General features: G+C 48.4%; 2 protein-coding genes and 1 long non-coding RNA gene across 13 annotated transcripts in view; 2 read left to right on the top strand and 1 right to left on the bottom strand.

Moving 5' to 3' along the window:
* Positions 1-11,458, top strand: part of GFPT2 (glutamine-fructose-6-phosphate transaminase 2) — a 47,733-nt gene extending 36,275 nt beyond the window's left edge. The window contains exons 14-19 of the mRNA XM_017517296.1: positions 884-1,041; positions 1,997-2,111; positions 4,516-4,643; positions 6,861-7,028; positions 8,908-9,069; positions 10,548-11,458. Of these exons, the coding sequence (XP_017372785.1) occupies positions 884-1,041; positions 1,997-2,111; positions 4,516-4,643; positions 6,861-7,028; positions 8,908-9,069; positions 10,548-10,592 (776 nt within the window). The 3' untranslated portion in view covers positions 10,593-11,458. The remainder of the gene's footprint in view (positions 1-883; positions 1,042-1,996; positions 2,112-4,515; positions 4,644-6,860; positions 7,029-8,907; positions 9,070-10,547) is intronic.
* LOC108295231 lies at positions 7,555-18,819 on the bottom strand. 2 transcript variants are annotated; one of them, XR_005198104.1, is made up of 2 exons: positions 18,787-18,819; positions 7,555-9,088 (listed from the first exon to the last, which is right to left on the bottom strand). It is a non-coding gene; the product is annotated as an uncharacterized LOC108295231 (long non-coding RNA). The 2 variants fall into 2 exon arrangements; XR_001821305.1 differs by lacking the exon at positions 18,787-18,819 and adding an exon at positions 17,013-17,348.
* A 172-nt stretch (positions 18,820-18,991) lies between these two features.
* MAPK9 (mitogen-activated protein kinase 9) overlaps positions 18,992-24,670 on the top strand; it is a 57,797-nt gene continuing 52,118 nt past the window's right edge. For 3 of the 10 annotated variants that reach the window (XM_017517292.2, XM_017517294.2, XM_017517295.2), the window contains exon 1: positions 18,992-19,235. The gene's annotated coding sequence lies outside the window, so the exon portion shown is untranslated. The remainder of the gene's footprint in view (positions 19,236-24,670) is intronic. The other 7 variants (XM_037734477.1, XM_037734476.1, XM_017517287.2 and 4 more) reach the window with 4 other exon arrangements.

The raw sequence follows: 24,670 nt of genomic DNA, 5'->3' as shown, positions 1-24,670 counted from the left end.
AAAAAAAAAAAAAAGTCAGCCCTTTAATAAGATTGAAAAAACACCATCAAATCCTAGGGTGAGGGTAATAAAAGATCGAACTCCCTCTCCCCCACAGTACCCCATGACACTCCAGTGCCATAACTCAGGGCTGTGAAGAAAGAAAAGCAAGGGAAAACGGGCCAGCCAGTACCAGGTGGCACCTGCCTGCCTGCAAAGCTGGGACAGATACAGCCAGGAGCAGTGGCCCTGCAGACAGAACAGCCTCCTGACTCATGAGGATTTCAACAGTTTTGATTTTATAGTCTGACTTATGCTGAATTTAATTTGAGTTGGTTAGGAGAGAGAAACTGAGGGAGTTTGTGCTGGTTTATGCATAAAGTTGTTTAGCTTTATTCTAAAAACAATTTGAGTCCACACTGACAGGCTTGCAAGAAGTGTTTCCTTTCAAACAGGATCTATTTGAGAAACACCACTTGGGGACATTCCTGCTTTTCAAATGTGAAATCTGTTCCATGTCAGCACATTCTGAATAAGGCAGTTTTGAGTTGCAAAAATGGCGCTGGGGGCCAGGCCCACCTGTCACCAGCTGTATGGCTTTGATCAGAGCACCGATTTCCTCCTGTCTCTCAGCCCTTGTCCTCAAGAGGAAAATGGGGATGATGGTCCCCATGGGATTGTCACGAGATTTAAATGAAAAAGCGCTTGCCACATAAATAGTGACAAATCTTGAATCTAAGAATCAACCACAAAAACTGTTGAGCATGTGTTTGCCTTTTTGAACACCTGCTGGCTGTGTCTTGGGCACTGATTTCCACAAAGGAGCCAGAGGTGAAGGAGGAAGGGGCTTGGGGTAGGGCTTAGGCTGGCGGAGTGCGGCACTGAGAGGGCCCCTGTGCGGCAGGCGAGACCGCGGACACACTCTTGGCGCTGCGCTACTGCAAAGACCGCCGCGCCCTGACTGTGGGTGTTACCAACACCGTGGGCAGCTCCATCTCCCGAGAGACCGACTGCGGCGTCCACATCAACGCAGGGCCAGAGATCGGTGTGGCCAGCACCAAGGTAGGAGAAGCCAGCGGCCCCCCTCCCAGAGAGAGCGTGGCAGGGCGGGTGCACCAGAGGCTGCGAGGTCCCCAGAGGCCGCTCTCCTTTGGCCTGGATGCGCTGGGCAGTTGCGCCCTGCTCTTTCCCCTTCCCACTTCACCCCTTTTCTCCCCTCCCTTTCCCCTCCCGTCTTGGATTCCCATCTCTTCATTTAGTCTCATTTTATTCCCATGTCGTTTTCTTATGTTTCATCCATGTTGTTCTGTGGATCTTTGAGCACCTTAGAGACGCTTATTTTAAAGTCCTTTAGACCTGGCACAGGGCTCCCACCTGGAATCCTAGCACTGTGGGAGGCCGAGGTGGGAGCATCCCTTGAGCCCAGGAGTTCCAGACCACCCTGGGCAACTCGTCCCTTCAAAAATAAAACAGTCTGGGTGCGGTGGCTCACACCTATAATCCCAGCCCTTTGGGTGGCCAAAGGGGCAGGCAAATCACCTGAGATCAGGGGTTTGAGACCAGCATGTCGAAACCAGATCTCTACTAAAAATACAAAAAGTAGCCAAGTCTGGTGTTACATGCCTGTAATTCCAGCTACTTGGGAGGCTGAGGCAGGAGAATTGCATGAACCTGGGAGGTGGAAATTGCAGTGAGCTAAGATCGTGCCACTGCAATGCAGCCTAGGCGACAATGAGACTCTGTCTCAAAAACAAAATAAAAATATAAATAAATAAAACTTAAAAATTAACGTGGCAGGTAATACACACTACAGGTGGTGCCTGTAGTCCCAGTTACTCGGGAGATTGAGGTGGGAGAATTACTTGAGCCCAGGAGGTTGAGGCTGCAGTAAGCCATGGTCTTAATAGTGCATTCCAGCCTGGGCAACAGAGTAGACCGTATCTCAAAAAATAAAATAAAGCAAAGTTGAAATAAAAAGTGAAAGTAAGGTCCTTGCCACCTCCTTCTTTGTGCACAGGCTTATACCAGTCAGTTCATCTCTCTGGTGATGTTTGGTTTGATGATGTCTGAAGACCGAATTTCACTACAAAACAGGAGGCAAGAGATCATCCGTGGCTTGAGATCTTTACCTGGTATGTTCCAGAATTCAGCTGTCCATGTTCTCAGGTCTAGTGGACTGTTGCCGGCCACTCTCCCTTGACTCTGGCCTGTACAGGATGTTGTTCATTACTCCCTTTTCCTAAAACTTTCTAGCCACCCCGCCTCCCTCCTAGAGCCTCTGCTGCCTCTGACCTCATCCTGCTCAGCCCTGCCCCACCCTGGGCTGCCTCCCTGACCTTCTAGACCTCAGCGGTGCCGGTGCCGAGCACTTTCCCACTGCATGGCCTTCACACTGGCTCTTTCCTCTGCTAAACCATCTCCCTTCAGCTCTGCATAAAACCGACAGCTTCTCATCTCCCAAAGCTCAGCAATAATGTCACCTCCTAAGACCCTCCCTGGCCACACTTGACAGAGGCCCCAGTCTCCGCCCCAGCACTCTGTGAAACCTTAGCTTGTTTGTTTTCTTTATAACACCCCTCATGACCTGAAATTGCCTGTTCACCTAGTGACTGTGTGAGCTAACGTGTCAGCTAACGTGTCAGCTCGGCAAGTACACAGCCATGTCTACCAGAGCCGCCACTGGACAGCTGGTGTCCAGCACAGGACAGGCATACAGTAGGTGCTCAATAAGTACCCAAGAAAGACCAAATGGCTGGCCCCAGGCCCTTCCTATGCCAGGCACTTCTTGGCAGCCCCACCACACTTTCCCCATTTGCTAGGCAGCAGCACAGTCCCAGCTATTGTAGCTGGTGAGATACAATGTCTGTCACACTGAATCATGACCTCCTTGGGGACCATGGCCTCCCCTTCTTTCATTCATCCACCACGTATATATTAAGAACCAGCACCATGCCCTGCCCCGTATGCCATCCCTGGCCTGCCAAGATAAGCAGCGGCTCACCTCTTTCAGCCACTCGCATGCCAGAGTAGGAGAGAGACTTCTGTGTGCAGCTCTGAGAGGGGGAGATGAGCCAGCCTTGCTTTAGGCTGGCATGGAGCGCTCACGGGGGGGCAAGGCATCACGGGGCTTCTGGGGGATGCTCTCCCAGAGACAGTGGGAGCTAGCGCCTCCCTGGGAATCAGGGCCAAACCTCAGAGCAGGCAGTGGGGGAAAGGCCACCATAGAGAGTGGTCAATTCCAGGCCCTCTGACACTGGCCAGGACAGCATGCTGTAGGTTTATTTCTGAGAAAAGGCATTCTTCCTTTAAGCCAGGACATAATTATGCAAAACAGGACCCAATTCTGACGTCTAAGTCAGTGATTCTCAAGATGTGGTCTGCAGGTCCTGGGTGTCTACAAGGCCCTTTTCAGCAAAACTGTTCACATAGTAATACATTTTTATAGTATTTTTTTTTTTTTTTTTTTGCCTGTGTCTACATTTGCAAAGGCAGTGGTGGCTGTGCCTGGCTCCCAGCACATTAGAAGGCCTACTGGTCATTGTGTCCTTCACTACCACACACCCAGTTTTGCTTAAGAGTGGCCTTGATGGCCAGGCACAGTGGCTCACACCTGTAACCCCAGCACTTTGGGAGGCTGAGGCAGGTGGATCATGAGGTCAGGAGATTGAGACCATCCTGGCTAACATGGTGAAACCCCCATCTCCACTAAAAATACAAAAATTAGCCAGGCATGGTGGCGCGCACCTGTCCCAGCTACTCAGGAGGCTGAGGCAGGAGAATCACCTGAAACTGGGAGAAGGAGGTTTCAGTGAGCTGAGATCATGCCACTGCACTCCAGCCTGGTCGACAGAGTGAGACTTTGTCTCAAAAAAAAAAAAAAGGCAGACATAAAAAGATTTGCAAGAACAAAAAACAGTGCCACTCTTCTAATTCTTTTTGAAAATGTAGTAATATGTAATAGATTTAGTGTTGTTATTTTAAAGTGAATTAATATTTTTAAATTTCTCAGTGTTATTTTCTGATCTGGTAAATGTTGACAGATTTAACTCAAAAACAAAGGCTTTTAGGGATGTGCAATAATTTGAGGGATTTGCAATAATTTTCAAAAGCATAAAGGAGTCCTGAGACCAAACAATTTGAGAACTGGCGGTCCCACTTAACAGGGGCCTTGTCTTGAGACACAGCAGGAAAGGGGTGCTAACTGGTGATGTCAGCTCCGTCTTCAGAGGGTGCTTTCACCTCTCTGAGTCTCAGTTGCCTTGCCTGCAAAATGGAGTGAGAAGTGATGCTTCCCCACTTACCTTCTTGGTGCTCAAAAAAAGTATTCACGCAATATGAATCCCCACCCTAACAAAGTCCTGGCCAGGAGCCCACATTATTTCCTATAATCTATGTTTTAAACGAATGCAAAGAAGCAACGTGTACTAAGTGATGCGAGTTTCAAAACCTCCTCTTAAACCCCAGCATTTGTCTTCATGAATACTGCTTTAAAATTGAAATGACGGGCTTTCTCCTTCTCCTCTGTACATGGCTCAGAGCTGATCAAGGAAGTGCTGTCACTGGATGAGAAGATCCATGACTTAGCCCTGGAGCTCTACACGCAGAGGTCACTGCTGGTGATGGGGCGGGGCTACAACTATGCCACCTGCCTGGAAGGAGCCCTGGTGAGCCGCCACACCCAGCCCTCACCTCCACGGAGGACAGGCACAGGAGACCTGGAGGAACCAGCGGGAAGGAGGGCAGGGCATTGGGCTTGGGGAGAGCCAGGCCTAAGGACCCCTTGGCCACCCCTGTGAGCCTGCCCTAAGTACCAGCTCTCCACCAGATTTCTAGCCCTGGGCACACAGAGATGGGTGACATGGCAGTTGCACACTCCCAGGGAGCTCCCAATCTACTGAAGAGAAAGGGACGGGTCACCTAGGGTGTGCCCCTCTAGCTGTCCAGCCACTGCCAGGGTCCACTTGGAACAGCTCACTCAGACCTCATGAGCTTCTTCTGAGAGGTTGGCAGATGCTATTCACCTCTCATCCAGGAGGAAACAAAGCCTCCAAAAGCTTAAGTATCTCACTCAAGATGACATAGAGGACCCAAATCAGACCTGAGTCCTTGGGGACCCGAGTCCATGTGGCCTTTGCTTTTTTCCACCACCACCAAAATTGCAGGGTAGGTTCTCCGCAGAGTTTTCCTTGTTACCCCTCAGACTTCCAAGGGGAGTCTGAGATCCTGAAGGAATGAACTTTGAAGGCCCTGCATTTTCAAAAATTGGTGAAAGGCCGTGTGCCCCCTGCAGTAATAAAGATCCACACCAGCAAAGAGAAAGCTGATGGTGCAGGGACAGAGAGCCATGCAGGGACCTGTGTCTAGGGCTTGCCCTCTCCCCACTGTCAGCGTGCCATGCATGGAGCACATGCTCAGCCCAGGTAACAGGGACAGTGCTCCAGGTAAGGCCACACTGGCCACCAAGACCAGGGCATTAACTGTGGCCCAGTTGGGCTGCCATCCTCTCCCATCTCCTGTCCACTACCCCCATTTGAAAGATAATGCTAGGCTGGTGCAGTAGCCTGCACCTGTAATCCAAGCACTTTGGGAGGCCAAGGCAGTCGGATCGCTTGAGGTTAGGAGTTCAAGACCAGTCTGGACAACATGGTGATAGCCCATTTCTACTAAAAATACAAAAATTAGCCAGGCATGGTGGTGCATGCCTGTAATCCCAGCTAGTTGGGAGGCTGAGGCAGGAGAATCACTTGAACCTATGAGGAGGAGGTTGCAGTGAACCAAGATGGCACCATTACACTCCAGACTGGGCAGCAGAGCGAGACTCCCATCTCAAAAAAAAAAAAGAAAAGAAAAAGACAATGCCAGTTGCAACTGGTTACCAGAAGCAGAGTTGGTTTCCCTAGTCTTGGTGGGGAGCACAGGCCTGACCTCAGTGAGCTCCAACTCCTGCATCTGTCCCCTGGAGGTTCTGACTCCTGTTAAAGGAAGCCAAGGACAGGTAGGTGCTGCTTCTGGGGATGCAGTAGAGGCAAGGCCTGGGGGTGCACTGTGAGCCCCCAGATGACTCTGCCTGATGGGTGGGGGGCTCAGCTGCGGTAGCTGAATGTGCTGGCGAAAGATGCACATTCAACTGAGCCACCACATGAGGCTGGAGAAGAAAAAAGTGTTTAGGTGGCTGCTGGCACGAGCCAACGGCCCTCTGTGGTCACTGGGATGCCAGCACTCCAGCTGTCTACAGCCTCCAGAGTGGAGCCACTCTCCTCATAGTGTTGCCCTGACCCAGATCACCAGTGTTAGGAGAGTCAAGAGATGATTTCTTTGACCGTCTCACCATTTCAATGATGTGAATTTGTGGTAACTGAATAGAGATGGGTCTACCTGACCTCCCTCAGTGAAAACATAGGAAAAAATTCAATTAACATCCCAGTTTGTGCAATTTTGCTTGGAACTACCCTTCAGAAGTTATTAATGGGCGAATGCTTAAATAATTAACTGAAGGTATAGCTAAGCAGAAAACAATGCTGTCATCATAAATGTGGCTGGCTAGGGAGAAGAGGGCAAGCTAGGCTGACTCCGACTTATCTGTCCTAAGGGGTGGCTGTGCGTGGGACGAGAGAGAGAGCAGCAGTGCCCAGGGCTGGTGTGGGGACACAGACTTTGTGTCCTGGGCTGGTGCATGCCCTGGACAGTAGCCAGGCCTCTCCCCAGGCCCTTGCTGGTGTCCTCAGTGCTGTCAACCACTCCAGGCATCTGTCTGCCTTGTGACCCTTGGCTCTCTGCCTTCCAGAATCATCCTTCTCCTGGTTCCCCTTCTTCCCCTCCTGCTCATCTGCTCCAGCCCCACCTGCCTAGTGTGACTCTGATCTCACCTCCTGTTTTCCCAGAAAATTAAAGAGATAACCTACATGCACTCAGAAGGCATCCTGGCTGGGGAGCTGAAGCACGGGCCCCTGGCACTGATTGACAAGCAGATGCCCGTCATCATGGTCATCATGAAGGATCCTTGCTTTGCCAAATGCCAGAATGCCCTGCAGCAGGTCACGGCCCGCCAGGTGAGGACTCTCTATTGGACTGGGCCATCTCTCTCCTCCTTTTCTCTATGCATGCCCACCTCACCACTGTCTGCCAGTACCAGCGATGGATAGATGGTCTGGCCAGTGAGTAGCTGTGACCACACACTCTCCCCTGGGCCCCCTTGTGAGGGGTACATGCACTTGGAAAGGAATTGGTCAGCCTGCAGCTGTCCCACACGGCTCTTTGGCGGGGCCCAGGAACCCAAACTGCCATGAGCAGTGCCAGATCCTAGCCTGGAGCTCAGGGGAGGTACTCCTGGTGGAGATCCCTGGGGCAGGGTTTCCCCAGGTTCTGTGGCCAAGCAGCTGTGATGTGAACTACCTGGAGTTAGGTCAGATCTCACAGGGCAGGGGCACAGCTTTACACAAGACTGCCCTCGCTTCAGGCACCTGCTGCAAGCCATGGGTCCACCCACACATCTGAGCAACTGACTATGAATTGAAGGATTCCCACTCTTCCCTCAAGTTCAGTAATTTTCTAGAACAACTCATAAAACTCAGGAAATCACTATACTATTACAGTTTTATTATAAAAGACAAAAATCACAGCCAACCCAGAAAAAGGAACCCATAGTGTGAGGGCCCCAAATGTGAAGCTTGTGTCCTTCGGATGTGTCACTCTCCTGCACATCACTGTGTATCACCAGGAAGTTCCCGTGAGCTGCTAGCTTCAGTGTCCAGAGTTTGTATTGAGGTTTTATTAAGTGGCAGGATGGAATGAACCACTGGCCATATGATTGAATTCAGTGACCAGCCCCACTTTTGTCCTTGGAGGTTGGGAGGTCAGGCTGACTGGCTCGTGTCTCAAAGCTGTAACCCTCTAATCATGTGGCTGGCCTTTCTGGCAGAGTGAGACCCCATCCTGGAACTATGCAGACACAACATGAGTACCTCCTGAGCATAAAGTCAGGTATAGTCCAAGGGATCCTTCATAGATAACAAAGATGTGCCTATCACATGGGAAAGTCCAGAGGCTAGGAGCTCCCTCCCTGAAACCAGCCACAAAGACCAACCAGATGCTTTGTACACAGCAGCCGCCCTGAGGTGGGAGGGCAGTGTTCATGAAGTTTCAGGAAGGTTGAAATCCAACAAGGTGCCCCATCCAGATGCTGCCACACCTAGCTCAGTACCGTGGTCAGACTGAGGGTATAAATCACAGTTGCATTATTTCCTCACTGAAAACCCTCCCACAGGCCTGTGTCAAGCCACAGAGGCCCACAGGCCTGCGTCATCTGGCCCTTTCCTCGTTTCAGAGTTCCAGGCACTCAAGCTTTCTTTGTTTCCCGCTCGTGCTGTGCTCAAGCCTGCCTCCAGGCCTTTGCGCTGGCTGTTCCTGCTGTCTGGGATGCCCTTCCCACAGAATGCTTTGCTGAGTTGGCCCCTCATCATGTAGGGCTCAATTCAGATGACTCTTGTTTTGAGAGAGCTTTGGAGACCTCACCAGTCTCTCAATCACAGTATGTGATTATCCTGTTTTCTTGCCTTGGTGGCATTTCTTTGGAATTCATCTTTATTTATTGGTTTGCTTGTCTAGGTTTTTGTTTTCCACCACTAGACTATGAGCCCCACTAGAGTGAGGAGTGAGTCTGCCCTACTCTCGGCAAGGTACAAATGGGTGCCAAATGATGCAGGTTGGCGATGTCCTTACCAGGGAAAGGGCAGAAACACACCAAAAAGCATCAGACACTTTGTCCTTTCCAAGCATTTGTGTCCCACACATACCACCTCACCTATGATCCAGCAAATACAAAAGAGGACTGTTCTCATCACAGTAATGTAGCTTCCAGATATGCCGCGTGCATCAGGGATTGCGTCTTTCAGAGATGATCTATTTTATGATCCTATTTCTCTACTCTAGGGTCGCCCCATTATATTGTGCTCCAAGGACGATACTGAAAGTTCCAAGTTTGCATATAAGATGATTGAGCTGCCCCACACTGTGGACTGCCTTCAGGGCATCCTGAGCGTGATTCCACTGCAGCTTCTGTCCTTCCACCTGGCTGTTCTCCGAGGATATGACGTATGTCTAAAAACTGCACCTACCAGCAGAGGGGAGAGACATAACCCCAAATTTCCTTTGTGTTCTTTAAATACTTGGGAGTAAATAGTCACAGGAGAAATAATTTCATTTAAAGTAGCTTAAACCACCCCTGCCCCCTCCAAAAAAACAAGCTGGAAACTGCAAAATGTATGGAGAAGATTATGACATTAAATTACAACCTGGCTAGGTGATGTGGCTCAAGCCTGTAATCCTAGCACTTTGGGAGATCAAGATGGAAGCATTGCTTGAGGCCAGGAGTTTGAGACCAATCTGGGCAACATAGCAAGACCCCATCTCTACAAAAAAATTTTTGCATAATATTCCATCACAATCTTATAACATGATTTTCTTAATGGTTACTTAGCCAATCTTCTACTATTTAAACTGTTCTCAATTTTTTGTCTTCATAAATAACACAGCAGCAAACATCTTTGTACATACGACATTGTTACAATGTCGCCCCACATTTAAGATTTGTCCTTAGTCTAACAAATGATCTAACATTTTGGACTCCTAACATGTATTGCCAAATTATGTTCCAGAAAAGAACGAATTTTTTTTTTTGAGACAGTTTCGTTCTGTTGCCAGGCTGGAGTGCAGTGGCACAATCTCGGCTCATTGCAACATCTGTCTCCCAGGTTCAAGCGACTCTCCTGCTTCAGCCTCCCAAGTAGCTGGGACTACAGGCGAGCACCACCACACCCAGCTAATTTTTGTATTTTTAATAGAGACTGGGTTTCACCATGTTGATCAGGATGGTTTCAATCTTTTGTCCTCATGATCTGCTGGCCTCAGCCTCCCGAAGTGCTGGGATTACAGGTATGAGCCACTGCGCCTGGCAAAGAACCAATTTATGATCTCACAGCAAGTGTGTAAGAACACACAGTTCATAATGCAAAGAAATAGAAGTTTCATTACAACTTTGAGAAGCTTTTAAAAGAACACAACAATACAAGGAATATAATGAATATCTGAATATGTACATATCATCCAGAGCTGATATTTGCTAATATGTTGTCATGTTTCATCTTTTTAAATATCTAAATGTAATAAGACCTTGCAGATACAGTAGAAGCCTATCTATGCACCATTCCCACATTTCCTTCCCACTCCACCCTAAACAAGTCACAATGGAATTCATGTAAATTCTTACAAGAAAAGTGAATTTTTAATAGTACACATCAAGTTACATGTGTTTAAAAGCATAAGCCATATTTTTAAAATCATGTTAACAAATCATGACAGACATCAGGTGCACGATAAATGTTTATTGGGGGACTAAACCTTACACAGTTAAATGAAGCTTCTGGACTAAGGAAGTAGGTCTCCAGATTGGTTGGAGGTTACCATGGGGAACATCTGTCTCCTTATTTTCAAGTACTCCGAAAATTGTCCTTGTGATGTAGCATGTTGCTGAGATCTGTGGGGTCCTAAACACCTACTTTCTTACATTTTAGGTTGACTTTCCCAGAAATCTGGCCAAGTCTGTAACTGTGGAATAAGGATGAGACAGTCACAAGACCATCACCACCTTTAATCTGATTCCAGACCTGTCCCAACAGCAGTGATGCTACATGGGAAGAGAAGTGGGCATCCAACATGTTCTGCGTGTTCCTGTAGAGTTTGACAGTTTCCACGTGCCTTCTACCCAAGTGCTTTTGCTTACAGCAGATACTGTTTCTGTGTCCTGAAGTCGCCAGAGGAGAAGAGAATCATTGTTTACACATGGGGATCAGAGCAGACTTCTCCACTATCGTGCAATAGAGATACAGCTCTCTTCAGAGTAACTGTGAACCTTTTATAACCAACACTAGAGTTAGTTTTAAAACACAAAATATTTATAATGATGATTGTATAGCTTTTAAGTTATTTTTCTAGTATGTGGCTTTCTGTAGCCATGGTAATGGCCAAACTGTTCATCCCAGCTACCCATGCGCTGTCTCCAGTCTTGCTCCTGGCAGGTGGCATTCATCTCAGATTTGAGCACAAGGCATTGGCCCTCTGGACTTGTCTCTCCTTTACTTTCCTCTCTAGGCTGCCCCTGAATCCTGTTCCCTGACATCCATGAAGCCCCTCCAGCCATCCACCTATGCCTCTTATAAGTCCAGTTGAAATCTCAGCCTCCTCCAACATTTTCTTCTCGTGTGTAGCCCAAATCTCTCCAACTCTCCAACTTCTGTTTAATCTGATCATGGCTCTTTTTAAGCCCAGGCAGCATTTTGGTCCCTGCTTCTTGCCCATAGTAAAACAGCTTGAAATATCCCATGCAAGAGAGTAGTTTCAAGTGGGCAACTCTGCTCTCTGTTTAAAAGCGTGCACAATCAAAGTACTATGCAATGTTAGGACAATAAATAACATACCAATTTTTTTTGTCTTGTGTGTTTGCATTTTGTTACCCTCATTCTGTGTACTCTGGATTTTGAGGACTGTGCAGGAGCTCAGCAGTGTTTGGAGAGGCAGCTCTGTTTGTTGGTAGCCATTGGCCTCTTCCACACCTGAGACCTGTGGGTTTCTAGTAGGAAAATGAGGGCTGTTTTCTAGGATACAACAAATGCAGGAGATTTGGGACTCAGTAGAGGGGCCACTAAACCTGGAGGGGGTTGGCCAGAGCCTGTAGACAGCATAGAGGGGTAAAACTCTCAAATTTTTATTTTTTTTTTCAATAAACCTATTATAGTTCTTGGTTTTATTAATACAATCTGGCAGGAAGATTGAAAGCCAGAGAGAGTTCTGAAGTTTTGTGAAGTCGGAATTTAGTTTCCCTACATAAGTGCTATCACACACACCCTGAATGATGTCTTCATGACAATTGATGTGTGTAGCACTAGTACCTCATTAAACCCTGTTCAAGATTACCTATGGGCTACTCAACAAATTTTCATCCCCTCCTATGCCCTCCCCTGTTATCACAGGGTCTGGAAGCCTGGGAACTACATTTCCAGGTTATCTATCGGTAAGAGGCACTCATGGGAGACTTGGAAGATAGTTGAATGGCAGAAATCATATTTTGTATTTCTCTCTGGCAGAAGCAGATAGAAACAGGCTTTAGCAGACAGGGGGTTCTGCTATGGCCCTTGGGTGCTCCCCAAAATGCACCCACCTCAGCAACCCAGGCAGCGGTGACCATGAACAGAGTTTTCCTGTGGCTCCTCCAAAATCCCAACTCTGGAGAGCTGGCAGGAACCAGGCACTTCAGGGCTTTTCCTGACTTCTGTCCTCCCGGCCCTGGGTCAGTCTCAGGGGAATGCCTAGAATGGTTTCTGTCCTTCTGATCAATCCATGAGCAATACAACTTCCAAGATTAGGAGATTACAAACTAGCCAGAACGTTTTTCTCTGGACAAGATCTAGAAAGTATATTTCATCCTTATGCCCAAGAGGTGATAGCCATTCTGACTTTTGTGCTATTTGTTCCCTTGCTTGCTTCTTTTTTATAGTTCCACCTGTGTATCTATCCCCAAAACCCTATCTAGTTTGAAAGTGGAGGGCAACTGCATGCTGGCTGAGCAAGGAGAGGGTGGTCCTGCCTCCACTGGACGGAGGTTCTAGGAGGTGGGCGGATCAGTCCCCAGGGCATGGTCTGACTCCTGCTCCTCTGGGAGCTGTCAAGGCCCCTCCTGGGGAAGTCATGAGCAAAGTCTCAAGGAAGTCTCGAGAAACACAGGGCTCAGCACCGTCAGGCACCTGGCAGGGCCAAGGTGGGACCAGGTGCTGGACCTGCAGCAGAAATAGAGTCAGAGGGAGGGGGCTGCCCTGTACTTCCTGCTTCCAAGCTCATCATGGCCTGCCTCCAGCTCTCAGTGGGGGGAAAGTTGGAAACTTCTGTGAGTGATGAGCATCCTCAGCAGAGGAGGGGAGAGCCCCTTATCAGCACATGGCCAAGCCAAGTACTGCTGAGAACCTAGACCTGGCTCTCCTGAGCATTCTGTCCTCAGGCTAAAGATGGCCTGATGGAAATGGGGTCTTGGTGAAGACAGGTCACCCCATGGGCTGCACTGCCCAGTATGGCTCAGTTACCCTCCACATCTGGTGCAGAGCCGACACCCCAGAATCACTTCTCACCATCCTCCATGGGCCTCCCAGGCCAGGTCTTCTGTGTTAGGCTCCTGCTTTCTGTATCTGTCTTCCTTCTTCTGAGTTTCCTTTATTGTTCCAGTAAAGCACATTCTTCTTGAGAAAAGGTGTTTGACAGCTTAGTTCAGGCTGCTCTAACAGCCCTGGTGCCTTATAAAAATCAGACACTTATTTCTCACAGTTCTCAAGACTCCAAAGTCCAAGATCAAGGCACTGGCAGATAGGGAGTCTTCTTGGCGAGGGCCCGTTTACTGGTTTGTACAGAGCAGCCTTTTTGCTGTGTCCTCACATGGCAGAAGGGGCAAGGAAGCCTTCTGGGGCCTCTTTGATAAGGGTACTAATCCCAATCATAAGGGCTTCACCCTCACAACCTCATCACCTCCCAAAGGTCCCACCTCCTAATAATCACATGGGGTGTGGGTTAGGATTGCAACATATGAACGTGGGAATACACAAACATTCAGGCCATAGCAGAAGACAAGTTTTTTGAGAATTTGCAAGTGTGGAAATTATTTTAATTTATACTGGACAGTTTAGCTAAACATAGAATTCGATCTCATAAAAAAGTGTGCCTGCAGAATTTTAATTTTTATTGCTTCATTGTCTTGTTCCCAGTGTTAGTATTTAGAGTCCAAAGTCTGTCTTTGTAGGTGACCTTTTTGTGTCCTTGTTTCCTGTGTTCTGAAGTACCACAAGTTGCCTAGAGTCACTTTTCATTTAGAGTGGATTTAGTTTGGTAACTTGTGCCCTTCAGATCTAGGAAATTTTCTTGAATTACTTTGTTGTGGATTTCTCTGTTTCTCTGTTGTCTCTGGAGTGTCTATTATTCCAAGTGTGAAGCTGCTAGACTGGCCTCTAATTTCTTATCTTAGTTCTATTGTTCATTCATTGTCTTTTTGCCCTAATTGAGATTTCTTCAATTTTTATCTCCAAACCTGCTACTAAGATTTTTCATTGGCTCCAACATGATTTAATTTTTAAGGGTTTTTTTTTTTTTTTTGCTCTATTGAATATATTTTTTTTAATTACCTAAAGTCTGTACTTTTCCTGTATTCCCTCAGTTCTTATCTAATGGCCTTTTTCTGTTCTGAGATACATTAATGTCTCTAGTTTCCTCTTGGCTGTGAGAGTTTCCCAGACTTGGTCTTTAATGACCTTGACAGCTTTGAAGACTACTGGTGGGTGCTTTGTAGACTGTCCTTCAATTGGGTTTGTTAATGCTTTTCTCATGGCTAGACTGGGGTTATGGCTTTTGGGGAGGAAGATCACAGAAGAAAGTGCCCTTCTCATCCCTTCATATCATGGGTGCAATATTAACCACATCTTATCACTGGTGTGTGGCCTTGACCACCTGGCTGAGAAGGTGTGAGCCAGGTTTCTCTGCTGTAAAGGTCCTCTATTTTCTTCTTTCTCCATATTGTACTCTTTGGAAGGAAGTCCTTAAGCTTGGCCCACACTTAAATGGTAGGGTGTTATGTTTCACTTCCTTGAGAAAGGACTATCTACACAAATTATTTGGAATTCTTCTGCACAGACTTGTCTATTCTTTCTCATTTATTTATATTAGTATGAACCATATTTATTTTTTAAGTCATATCCATTACTATGCTTTGTTGCTCCAATATACTCGTCTCTTTGATATAGCCCCGTGTGTGTGTGTGTGTGTGTTTACACACCCCCGTGTGCACACTATTCTCCAGGCTTGTCTTGTCCATACCCTGCCCCAGCCCTAGAATCAGCCATTTCTCCAGGGATCCCTGGTTCCTTTTATGGTGAAAAACATTACAGAACAAGATCTGGGCTCTGGGTATGCTCGCTGTTACTGAGATGTCACTGCTTCTAGGCCAGCTCAGCTGACAGAGCAAGGCTGTATTGCATATACCTGTGCTGAATAATTTTTAAATGGCTGGTTCTTGTTTTAAGGATATAATATTTTTTCATTCTCTGAAGCCAGAAATAGTCTTATTTTTATTTTTTGAAATTTCCTTCTCCACAGAGTCTGTTTCTTTCAAGATGCATTTTTTTGTCTTACTTTTCATAGCCATATGACATTGAGCTGTCTGTTCAGATTCAAAGTGGGCTGACTGGAAGTTCTAAGCACATGGTAGGGCTGGTTGATGCAAGATTCACTGCTGGGAAATCTGGCGGGGGGCGTGGGTGTCATAATGTTCATATCTCAGATCTTCCCTTTAGGGCTGGTCAGACTTCTGGAGAACAGCTTCCTGGCTCCCTGAGAGAATGGGCCCAGCTGCTGATGGCTCTGGGGATTCCCAGAGGAGGAGGGCTAAGGGCCACTTCGTTCAGCTATAGAGCCCCCAAATAACCCTATTTCCATAAAGCCACACCCTCAACTGTGTCCCAGCTCAGATGCCCTCATTCTTATCACCACCATAGAAAATACCTCAAGACTTCCACCTTTCCCAAAAATTCTGCCCTTCTCTGCCACATCCTCACATAAGCCTGACTGCCCAGAATGGCTGACTAGACTCAGGATGGAAGCCCTGTCGGGGGCCATCAGAGTCCATTGTTGTGGGTTTTCAAACTCCATTAGGGCCTGCAGTGGCCTCCATGGCCCTAGGGTTTCCAGGCTAGCTCTACCCTTTCCTTCCCCAGGTGTGATGTCAAAGGCACCTCCCAATAAACATCCCCATTGGTTTAAGTGCAGTTTAGCTTTCTGCAATACACAGCTGGAACCGCCCTGACTTACACCCCTCAGCACATCTCTGGGTCCTTGTAGGGGTTGGGGAGAAAGGAAGTTGTGGGTTAATGGAGTAGGGGAAGGGCAGGCAAGGTGTCAGAGGCAGTCAGCGTAAGGACCTACACCATCCCTGCTGCATGGTCTGCACCCAGCTCTTCCTACTTCCTTTCTTCTCCATGCCACTTCCCACAGAACCAAGGCAGGCAGAAGTGAATCCCTTGCCCAGAGGAACATAGCTGACAAATGAGTTGGATTGGAACCCAGGCCAGTCAAGGATGGGGCATATCAGGACCACAGAAACCTATTGGAACTGTGGCTGCACACACAGCTGGCCTTCGGACAGGCCCCCGATACCCCAGACTCCTCCACCCTCCCTGTGCTCTTGTCTTAGTTTGTTTCTGTTGCTTATAACAGAATACATGAAACTGGGTAATTTACTTTAAAAATGAAATTTCTTATAGCCCTGGGGGCTGAGAAGTCCAAGGTTGAGAGGGTGCATCTGGTGAGGGCCTTCTTGCCGGTGTGGACTCCGTAGAGTCCTAAGGGCAGTGCAGGTGTCACATGGCGAGGGGGCTGAGCGTGCTCACATGCCGGCTCAGGTCTCCTTTCCTCTTCTAATAAAGCCACCAGACCCACCCAGTGATAACCCTTTAATCCATGAATCCATCAACAGATTGATCCCAACCACCTTTAGAGGCCCTACCTCTCAGTACTCCCCCATTGAAGACTGAGTATGAACATGAGTTTCACAGAGAATAAATTCAAAATAGCACCTCCTAATTTTTAAATGTTTTTTAAATCAACTAAGTCAATTAAAAAAAGAAAACCTCTCTGGGCTAAACAAGGCATATCAGTGAGCTAACACCAGCCTACATGCCACCTGTTGGCAATACAATCTACCTCAAGGTCCTCAGAACTCTCCAGGCCCCTAACCTTTCCCTCAGTAAGACCAGGTGATTTTTGGCTCCCTGAACACAGCAAGCAGGTCCTCACATCTGAACATTTGGGCCCGAGTGCCCTTTATGCCTAAGTCACAGGCCCAACACATCCCGCTTGGCAGCCTCAGCAAGTTTCCTCTGCCCAGGAAGCCTTTCTCAATTGCTTCTCCCCACCATAAGACAGATCAGACGAGATGTATTTATATGTCCCACCTGGTTAATGCATGCTGTGGCAGGATCTTTTCACTTGGAGGTTTCAACTAGGATGCTTGATGCTGTTCTAAAGCCCCCCTCTGCAATGAAAAGAATCCTTACAGAAAACTTAGTGTGAGATATGCATAGGTGTGTACATGTGTACACTGATTTTTGGTTACTCACTGTGCATGACATGAATGCTATGAGGCAAGGCCTGGAGTGCTGGGAATTGGTGTTCCCTGTTTTTTTGTCGGTTTTTTTTTTAGACAGTTTTTGCTTTGTTGCTCAGGCTGGAGTGCAGTGGAGCAATCTCGGTTCACTGCAACCACCATCTCCAGGGTTCAAGTGATTCTCCTGCCTCAGCCTCCCGAATAGCTGGGATTACAGGCACTCACCACCACTTCAGCTAATTTTTGTATTTTTAGTAGACAAGGTTTCACCATGCTGGCCAGGCTGACCTTGACCTCTTGACATCAGGTGATCCACCCACCTAGGCCTCCCAAAGTGCTAGGATTACAGGCATGAGCAACTGCACTCAGCCGCCTTCCTAATGAGAAGTACCCATGAGAGCTCCTTGGTAAAACCTCAGCTCTGACAGCTAGGTTTTTACTCTTTTCCCATAATCCTTGATCCTGGCAATTTCTGGTTTCCTCTTTTCTCTCATGCACCTGGGGCAGGTAGCAGGTGGGTCTGAGATAAGGACAGATGTGGGCCCTCCTCAATGCAGGCCACACCGAGAGCTAGAATTTCAAGCAGCAATGAGCCATGCTCAAATTTAGAAAACTCCCTCTGGTGGCTAGGGGTGCGACACCACGCTGGATCCCTTCCTCTACCCCTCTGCCTCCAGGCGGCCTGGCCCAGCCCTCAGTGCCCTTGGAACCTGGGTTACAGGCTTGCTGTCCTCCCAAAATTCTGCAACCACCTTTCACGCCACCCAGCCCCTGGCCCTCCCCATCTGCAGGGTCTTGTTCCTTCTCCCCACGCTGGTCCTGGCCACTCCGTGGATCCTGGTATTGTGTGACTGCTGTTCTACCCCCACACTCACCATTTGTCAACCACTGTCCCTATCTTCCAGTCCCCAAAGTCCGGCTCTCCGCGGTTTTCCCCATGTGCCCAGTCTCCGTGCCTCGCTTCCTGCTTTACTTTTCAGCGCAGATCTGGCAACATTCCAAGCCTTGGCCTCTCCCATCCTGTACGGCCCCAGGCCGCTGGTACCTGATGTGGCCTCAAAAGCAGCTGAGTCAAAGGGTCCCAGCCCCTAGGGGGCCCTGAGTAAGACACTTCTCGCCCTGCCCCCTACTCTTCTCAGAGGCTTGACTGAGCACCTCCCACTTTTTAAATGTTGTCAACTAAGTCACCCCACCACCAAGCGCACTCTCCTCCTGCGTCACCGACCCACCGGGTCACCAGTCTACTGCCATCTCTTCGCACCCCCTCCCCCTCTACAACCCGACTTCTAGCCTCACCCACACCCCTGCCGCGCTGCAGCAAGCAGCCGAGTCCGAGGCCCGCCCCGCTTCCCGGACGCCAGGCCTGCTTCCCCCAGCGCTCGCCCGGGGCTCTCCCAGAAGCGGGCGGGCTCCTGGGCCACTCCAGGCCGCCTCGCCGCCGCGAGCCTGCACGTGCAGCCCGAGGCCCGGCTCCCCGCGGACCCCGCAGCGTGAACCCCGCGCGCCTCCACCCTGATTCCCGGTCCTCTGGACCACCTTCTCCTCCACCGAGCCGCGGCTCCCTCACCCAGACAGCGAGGGTTCAGCGGGTGGGCCGCGCAGTGCCTGCGTCTACAGTTCACCGCGTGCTCGGCGCGCACAGGAGCACCGTGGCCGGTCAGCTGAGAGGCCGGTGGACGCCGAACCCACGGAACCGCAGACCGCGACTTCTAGTCTGGCGTCTGGCCCCCGGCCCCAGCCCCCGGCTCCGCCCACGCCGCCCTCCAGCGGCCCGCCCCCCGGGCGCCATTGGCCGCATCGGCTCCGTTCTCCGCGCGCTGATTGGTCGGCCCGAGGGTCGGTCAGACCAGGCGCCGCGGCGGCGGCCGCTGAGGAGACGGGAGCGGGACCGGAAGGGTCGCAGCGCCCCGGCGCCCCTCACACCTACTGCGGCGGCGGCGGCGGCGGCGGGGCGGAGCGGGGCGGGGCGGCGGCGGCGGAGCCGGAGCCGTGGAGCCTGTAGTGACCCGCCCGCAGCGCCGCCAGTCCGCCCGCCCGCGCTCTCCCCGTGGTGCGGCGGCGGGGAGGCGAGGTGAGCCTGGCGGGCGGGCTAGGCCTGGCAGTTGCTACTCAGACCGGGCCCTCTGGGAGGGGCGGCGGGGAGCCGCGCGGCCGGGGCTTGGGGCAGGCCTGGAGCTGCGGGGCCCTGGCAGCCGCGGCCGTCGCCCCTGTGCTCGGGGATGCCGCGGTCGCCGCCTCCTGCCCTACTGTCAACAGCCCTGGGTTGCGGGCCTGCTCCCCGGCCTGGCCCGGCCAACCTGCCCGTGGGGTCTGCGGGCGCCATCCCTCCCGGTGGTGGGGTTAGCAGCTGCTCTCTGCGTCGGGTGCCCAGGGGCTCGGGGTCGCGACCGCTCGACCTTGGCTAAGGCACTGGCCCTCCCTCTGCCGCGGTTTTTCCTTCGGGAAGGTGGGGAAATGTCTCTTCTGGACACGGTTGTTGTCAGGCTCTGTGACTGTATGCAAACGCCTGGGCAGGGCCCCGGTGTACATTTGTGGAAGATTGGGCGGGGTGCTGGCCCTTGCTTGTGTGAGTGGGGTAGGAACCCCCCTCCCCATCCTTCCAGCCTCCGGCCTCCCGCGCACTTCTCCCTTGCCTTGTCATTGCACACTCAGTGTCCAGCAGTGCCAGAGGGGACCCAGCCCACATCCCCTACCACCACACCCCTACCCCAGAAGACCAGCCGCATCCCACTCATCTCGCTCGCCTTGAACATGCCAGCCCACATTTGCCCCAGGACATTCGCATTCGCTGTTTCGCCATCTTCGGAGTTCTCTTAGTGATCTTGGCACAAGTAGCGCTTTCTGCTTCTTCCTCTGGTGACATGTCTTGTTTTGGGTGAGGCCCTCCTCGACCACCCTCTTTCTTCCCTTAGTCATGCTATTTCATTATTTTAAAATTTTCATTCCTGGCTTTCACCTGGTTTGAAACTATTCTATTTATTTGCCTGTCTATTTTCTGTCTCCCCCACTAGGATGTAACTTTGTGAAAACAGATAGCTGTCTGATTTATCCACTGCTTTATACCCAGTGCTTAGAAAGCACACAGTAAGTATTCAGTAGTATCAGCTCAATGAATGAATGAATGGTCAAAGAAGTGGCCCAGCGTCCCTGTTGTCTCTGCTTTATCTGTTCATTTAGTGACTTTTGATTAACTTGTGAAACTTGTAAGCAGATGGAAGCTTGTTCTATTTTGTGAAACATTTTGGTGTCCTTGACCCCTTTAATTGCTAACTGTTGGAACAAGCTGTGGTGAAAAATCACACATTTTATAATAGTTTAGCTCTAGCTTTCTTCTACACATACAGTAGACATTTACTGAATTCTGCATTATCTAGGTCATGCTTTCTGCCAGGCCCTAGGGACACAAGGCAGATAGCAACATGGTCCCATTCCCAAGAGAGCCTGGGAGCCCAGTAGAGAAGGCAGGCATGCAGACACTTAGTTCCAGGACTGTACATCACTTGCTATAGTTCAGGGGCTATGCCATGGAAATGTGGAAGAGATGACAGGTGGTAGGGGGGGTGCTTGAGGGTGATGAGAAATTTGCTAGGCAGGGAGAGGCACAGAGATGTGAAAGAGCATGGCCAAGGTAGGACTGTAGCCCACTGTGGAGCTGAGAATCAGTCTGCAGGGCCAGGTGTAAGGGCACAGAGTCATGGGGACCCCAGAGAACCGGAACATTATCCAGCAGTTTTCTAGAAGAAGGTGGAATTTGGCTGGGTGCCATGGCTCATGCCTGTAATCCCAGACACTTTGGGAGGCTGACGTGGGAGGGTCACTTGATGCCGTGAGTTCAAGATCAGCCTGGGCAACATAGCGAGATCTCTGACTCTACAAAAAATTTTTCTAAAAATTAGCTAGGTGTGATGGCATGCACCTGTGGTCCTAGCTACTTGGATGGCTGAGGTGGAAGGATCCCATAAGCCCAGGATTTTGGGCCTGCAGTGAGCTATGACCACACCACTGTGCTCCAGCCTGGGTGACAGAGCAAGACCCTGTCTCTAAAAAAGAAGGCAGCACTTGATATTTGTTCTCATTTTAAATGTTGGCAATAGCTAATTAATTTTTTTAAAAAAACGCTGTGAGTCAAGCCAAATACAGATTCATTCAGTTTGTTTGCAGGATTGTCCTCCTCCATGACTGGCTGTGTGGGAGGGAGGAACTGTGAGCAGCAGGAAAGGTAGCCTAAGGCCAGGGGAGCCAGGTCCTGTTTGCTCAGGTACCAGCCCAGGTACTTATTTCATTGTTACTGGAGCCCTGTGGAAATGGAAGCTTAGGAGTTTCAGTAGTCTGCTTCTAAGCAAGCAGCTGGTGAGTGGAATTAGAACCCAGGTCGCTCCCCAGATAAGCATTCTTTCCTGGGTCTCTCAGCTCAGAGTATTCTCTTCTGGCTTTTATCTTTTTGTGGAAAAATGACAACCAGTCTATTTAATGTTTTCTTCCAGTTAACTTTTTTCCTTAAAATGGATCCTGCAGAGTTAAAAATATTATTATTTTTGCATAGTCTTCTCTGGAAAGCTTTGATTTTCCTGGTAATTTAATTTTCAGGGTGCCAGGACTTTAATTTGTTCACAGATTGAAATATGTTTATTTGGTCCCCTAAATAAATATTAGAGGGAATACTTGAATGTGTCTGTTTAAAATAAAATCTTCTTAATTTTCTTTAATTGGTTTACTCACTAAACTGATTTGTCTGGTCCTTTTTTCTTAATAAAGGACCAGACAAATCAGTTAATAGTGAGTAAACCAGTTGTTTTTGTGAGACATAAGATAAAACAGAGACCAGATTTTTTTCTTCTTAAGACTATTGATTTGCTGGTAGGGCAACTATTTTTGGTCTAAATACATATAGTAGTTGTACCTCACACTTGGTTAGGAAGGTGCCATTTTTACATAATTTGCCTTTAGAATAATTAATTCCTGATACTTTGTACTTGATCATATGAACTAGTTTAAACATTCTTTTTATTTTAACTGTTTTATTAGGGGAACTTTCAAACATATACAAAATAAACAGAATATTGTCCTGTTTTAACAGTTTTTAACTCCTGTCCAATCTTGTTTCATCTCTAATTTTATCCATTTGCACACCTACCACCCATAATTATTGTCAAGCAAACCCTAAATATCATGTCATTTCATTCATTAATTTTTCAGTGTATTAATTACACAGTGGGTACCCAGGAAATGTTTACTTACGCTTCTACTCTGTAAGGACAGAAAATGTGCCCGATTTATGTCTCAATCCTCTACTGATTACACAGTGGGTGCCCAGTAAATGTTTATTAAAGACAAAGCTAAATGGGAGAATAAATGTGGTAGGGCAGCTGGGAGCAGTGGTTAAGATCGGGACTTTGAGTCTGACTCCCAGTGGGTCTGCTACTTATCTGGGTGATGTGGAACAAGTGATTGCACTCATCTGTAAAACAGATGGGCACAACCTTAGGGTGCTCAGTAGGTATACAGTAGTTATACCTTGCACTTGGGTAGGTCTCTAAAGGTACTGACTCTTTTAAAGCTGGAAAAGTAATAATTCCTTAATATCATCAAATAACCAGTAAGTATTCAAATTTCCAGTTGCCCTATGAATTTTAAGTCTCATTAATCGTTTGAAGGTAGAGCTAGATATGGCCCATACATTGTTGATCGGTTGATACATCTTTTAAATTTCTCTTAATCCGTAGATCTATTTCTTTGTTTTCTTGGTAGTTTATTTGTTGACACAATTGAGTTGTTCAATAGCATTTCTGTAGTTGGAATTTGACTGATTGCATCTCTGCAGTGTAATTTAATGTGTTTCCTCTGTATTTCCTGAAAATAATTGGATCTAGACAAGGCTTGGTCAGATTTAGGGTGCATTCTAGCATCAAGATGCCTTCCTAAGTGGGCTGTGCACTTCTTATCTAGGGGTACCCTCAGGTTCCCTGCCTATCCATTTTACAGATGAATGCAATCACTTGCCCCACATCACCCAGATAAGTAGCAGACCCACTGGGAGTCGGATTCAATGTCCTGATCTTAACCACTGCTCCCAGCTGCCCCACCACATGTATTCTCCCATTTAGCTTTGTCTTTAACAAACATTTACTGGGCACCCACTGTGTAATCAGTAGAGGATTGAGACATAAATCGGGCACATTTTCTGTCCTTACAGAGTAGAAGCGTAAGTAGACTTGCAATGCAATCTAAAAAGAATGCAGGGAAAGTGGCAAAAATGGGGGCATGCCCTGCACGGTGTGAAGGGAAAGGCTGTAGGGGGAAACATGTAAGAGAAGCAGGTGCTTGAACTAGATTTTGAAGGAGGATGAAGGTTGACCAGCAGAACAAAAAGGAGAGGGAAGTCATTTCAAGCAGATGGAACAGCTTAGGCAGAGGCCTGAAAGTGTGCAGTAGCTGGGTGTATCTGCTGATCCCAGGTGGTTTGTTGTTGCCCAAGAGTGGGCCAGAGGACTGCCACCTACTCTGCTGTGCTAGGGAACTGAATCTTATTCTCAAGGCAGTCAGTCAATACTGAAGGACTTCAAATGGGAGAATGGTATGATCACTGCATATTTTCAACAAATCTCTCTGTTTTCAATTCCATATTTTGAAATAATTATGGATTCACAAGAAGTTGCAAAAAAGGCACAGAGAGGTCCCAGTACCCTTCACCCAGCTTTCTCCAATGGTTATATATTTACAAAACTATAGTATAGTATCTAAACCAGGAAATTTGGCATTGGTACAATGTGTATACAGTTCATTGTCATTTTCTGTCACATGTGAAAATTCATTTAACCACCGCCACAGTCAAGATTCAAAACGATGTTATCCCAAATATCTCCTTGTGCTACCCCCTTACAGCCATACCACCTTCTTTTCATCACCATTCATAACCGCCAGCAATTACTAATCTAATCTGCATCTCTATACTTTTGTCCTTTCAAGAATGTTATATACATGGAGTTACACAGCATATGACCTTTTAAGATTGACTTTTTTCATTAAATATACTGCCCTTGAGATCCACCCAAGTTGTGGTATGTTTCAGTAGTTGCTGAGTGGTACTTCATGGTATGGGTGTACAGCAAATAGTTTTTATGTTTGTTTGTTTGTTTTTTCCCCATTTATTTATTTTATTGCATTTTAGGTTTTGGGGTACATGTGAAGAACATGCAAAATTGTTGCATAGGTACAGACGTGGCAGTGTGATTTGCTGCCTTCCTCCCCATCACCTACATCTGGCATTTCTCCCCTTGCTATCTCTCCATCCCCCACCGTCCCTCCCCTATTTTCCCCCAACTGACCCCAGTGTGTAGTGCACCCCTCCCTGTGTCCATGTGTTCTCATTGTTCAACACCCGCCTATGAGTGAGAACATGTGGTGTTTGATCTTCTGCTCTTCTGTCAGTTTGCTGAGAATGATGGTTTCCAGGTTCATCCATGTCCCTACAAAGGACCCAAACTCATCGTTTTTGATGGCTGCATA

Source organism: Cebus imitator, unplaced genomic scaffold (assembly GCF_001604975.1).
Source record: "Cebus imitator isolate Cc_AM_T3 unplaced genomic scaffold, Cebus_imitator-1.0 Scaffold625, whole genome shotgun sequence".
NCBI lineage: Eukaryota > Metazoa > Chordata > Mammalia > Primates > Cebidae > Cebus > Cebus imitator.
The sequence above is the reverse complement of the archived record's forward strand: the minus strand, read 5'-3'. Positions and strand labels throughout refer to the sequence as shown.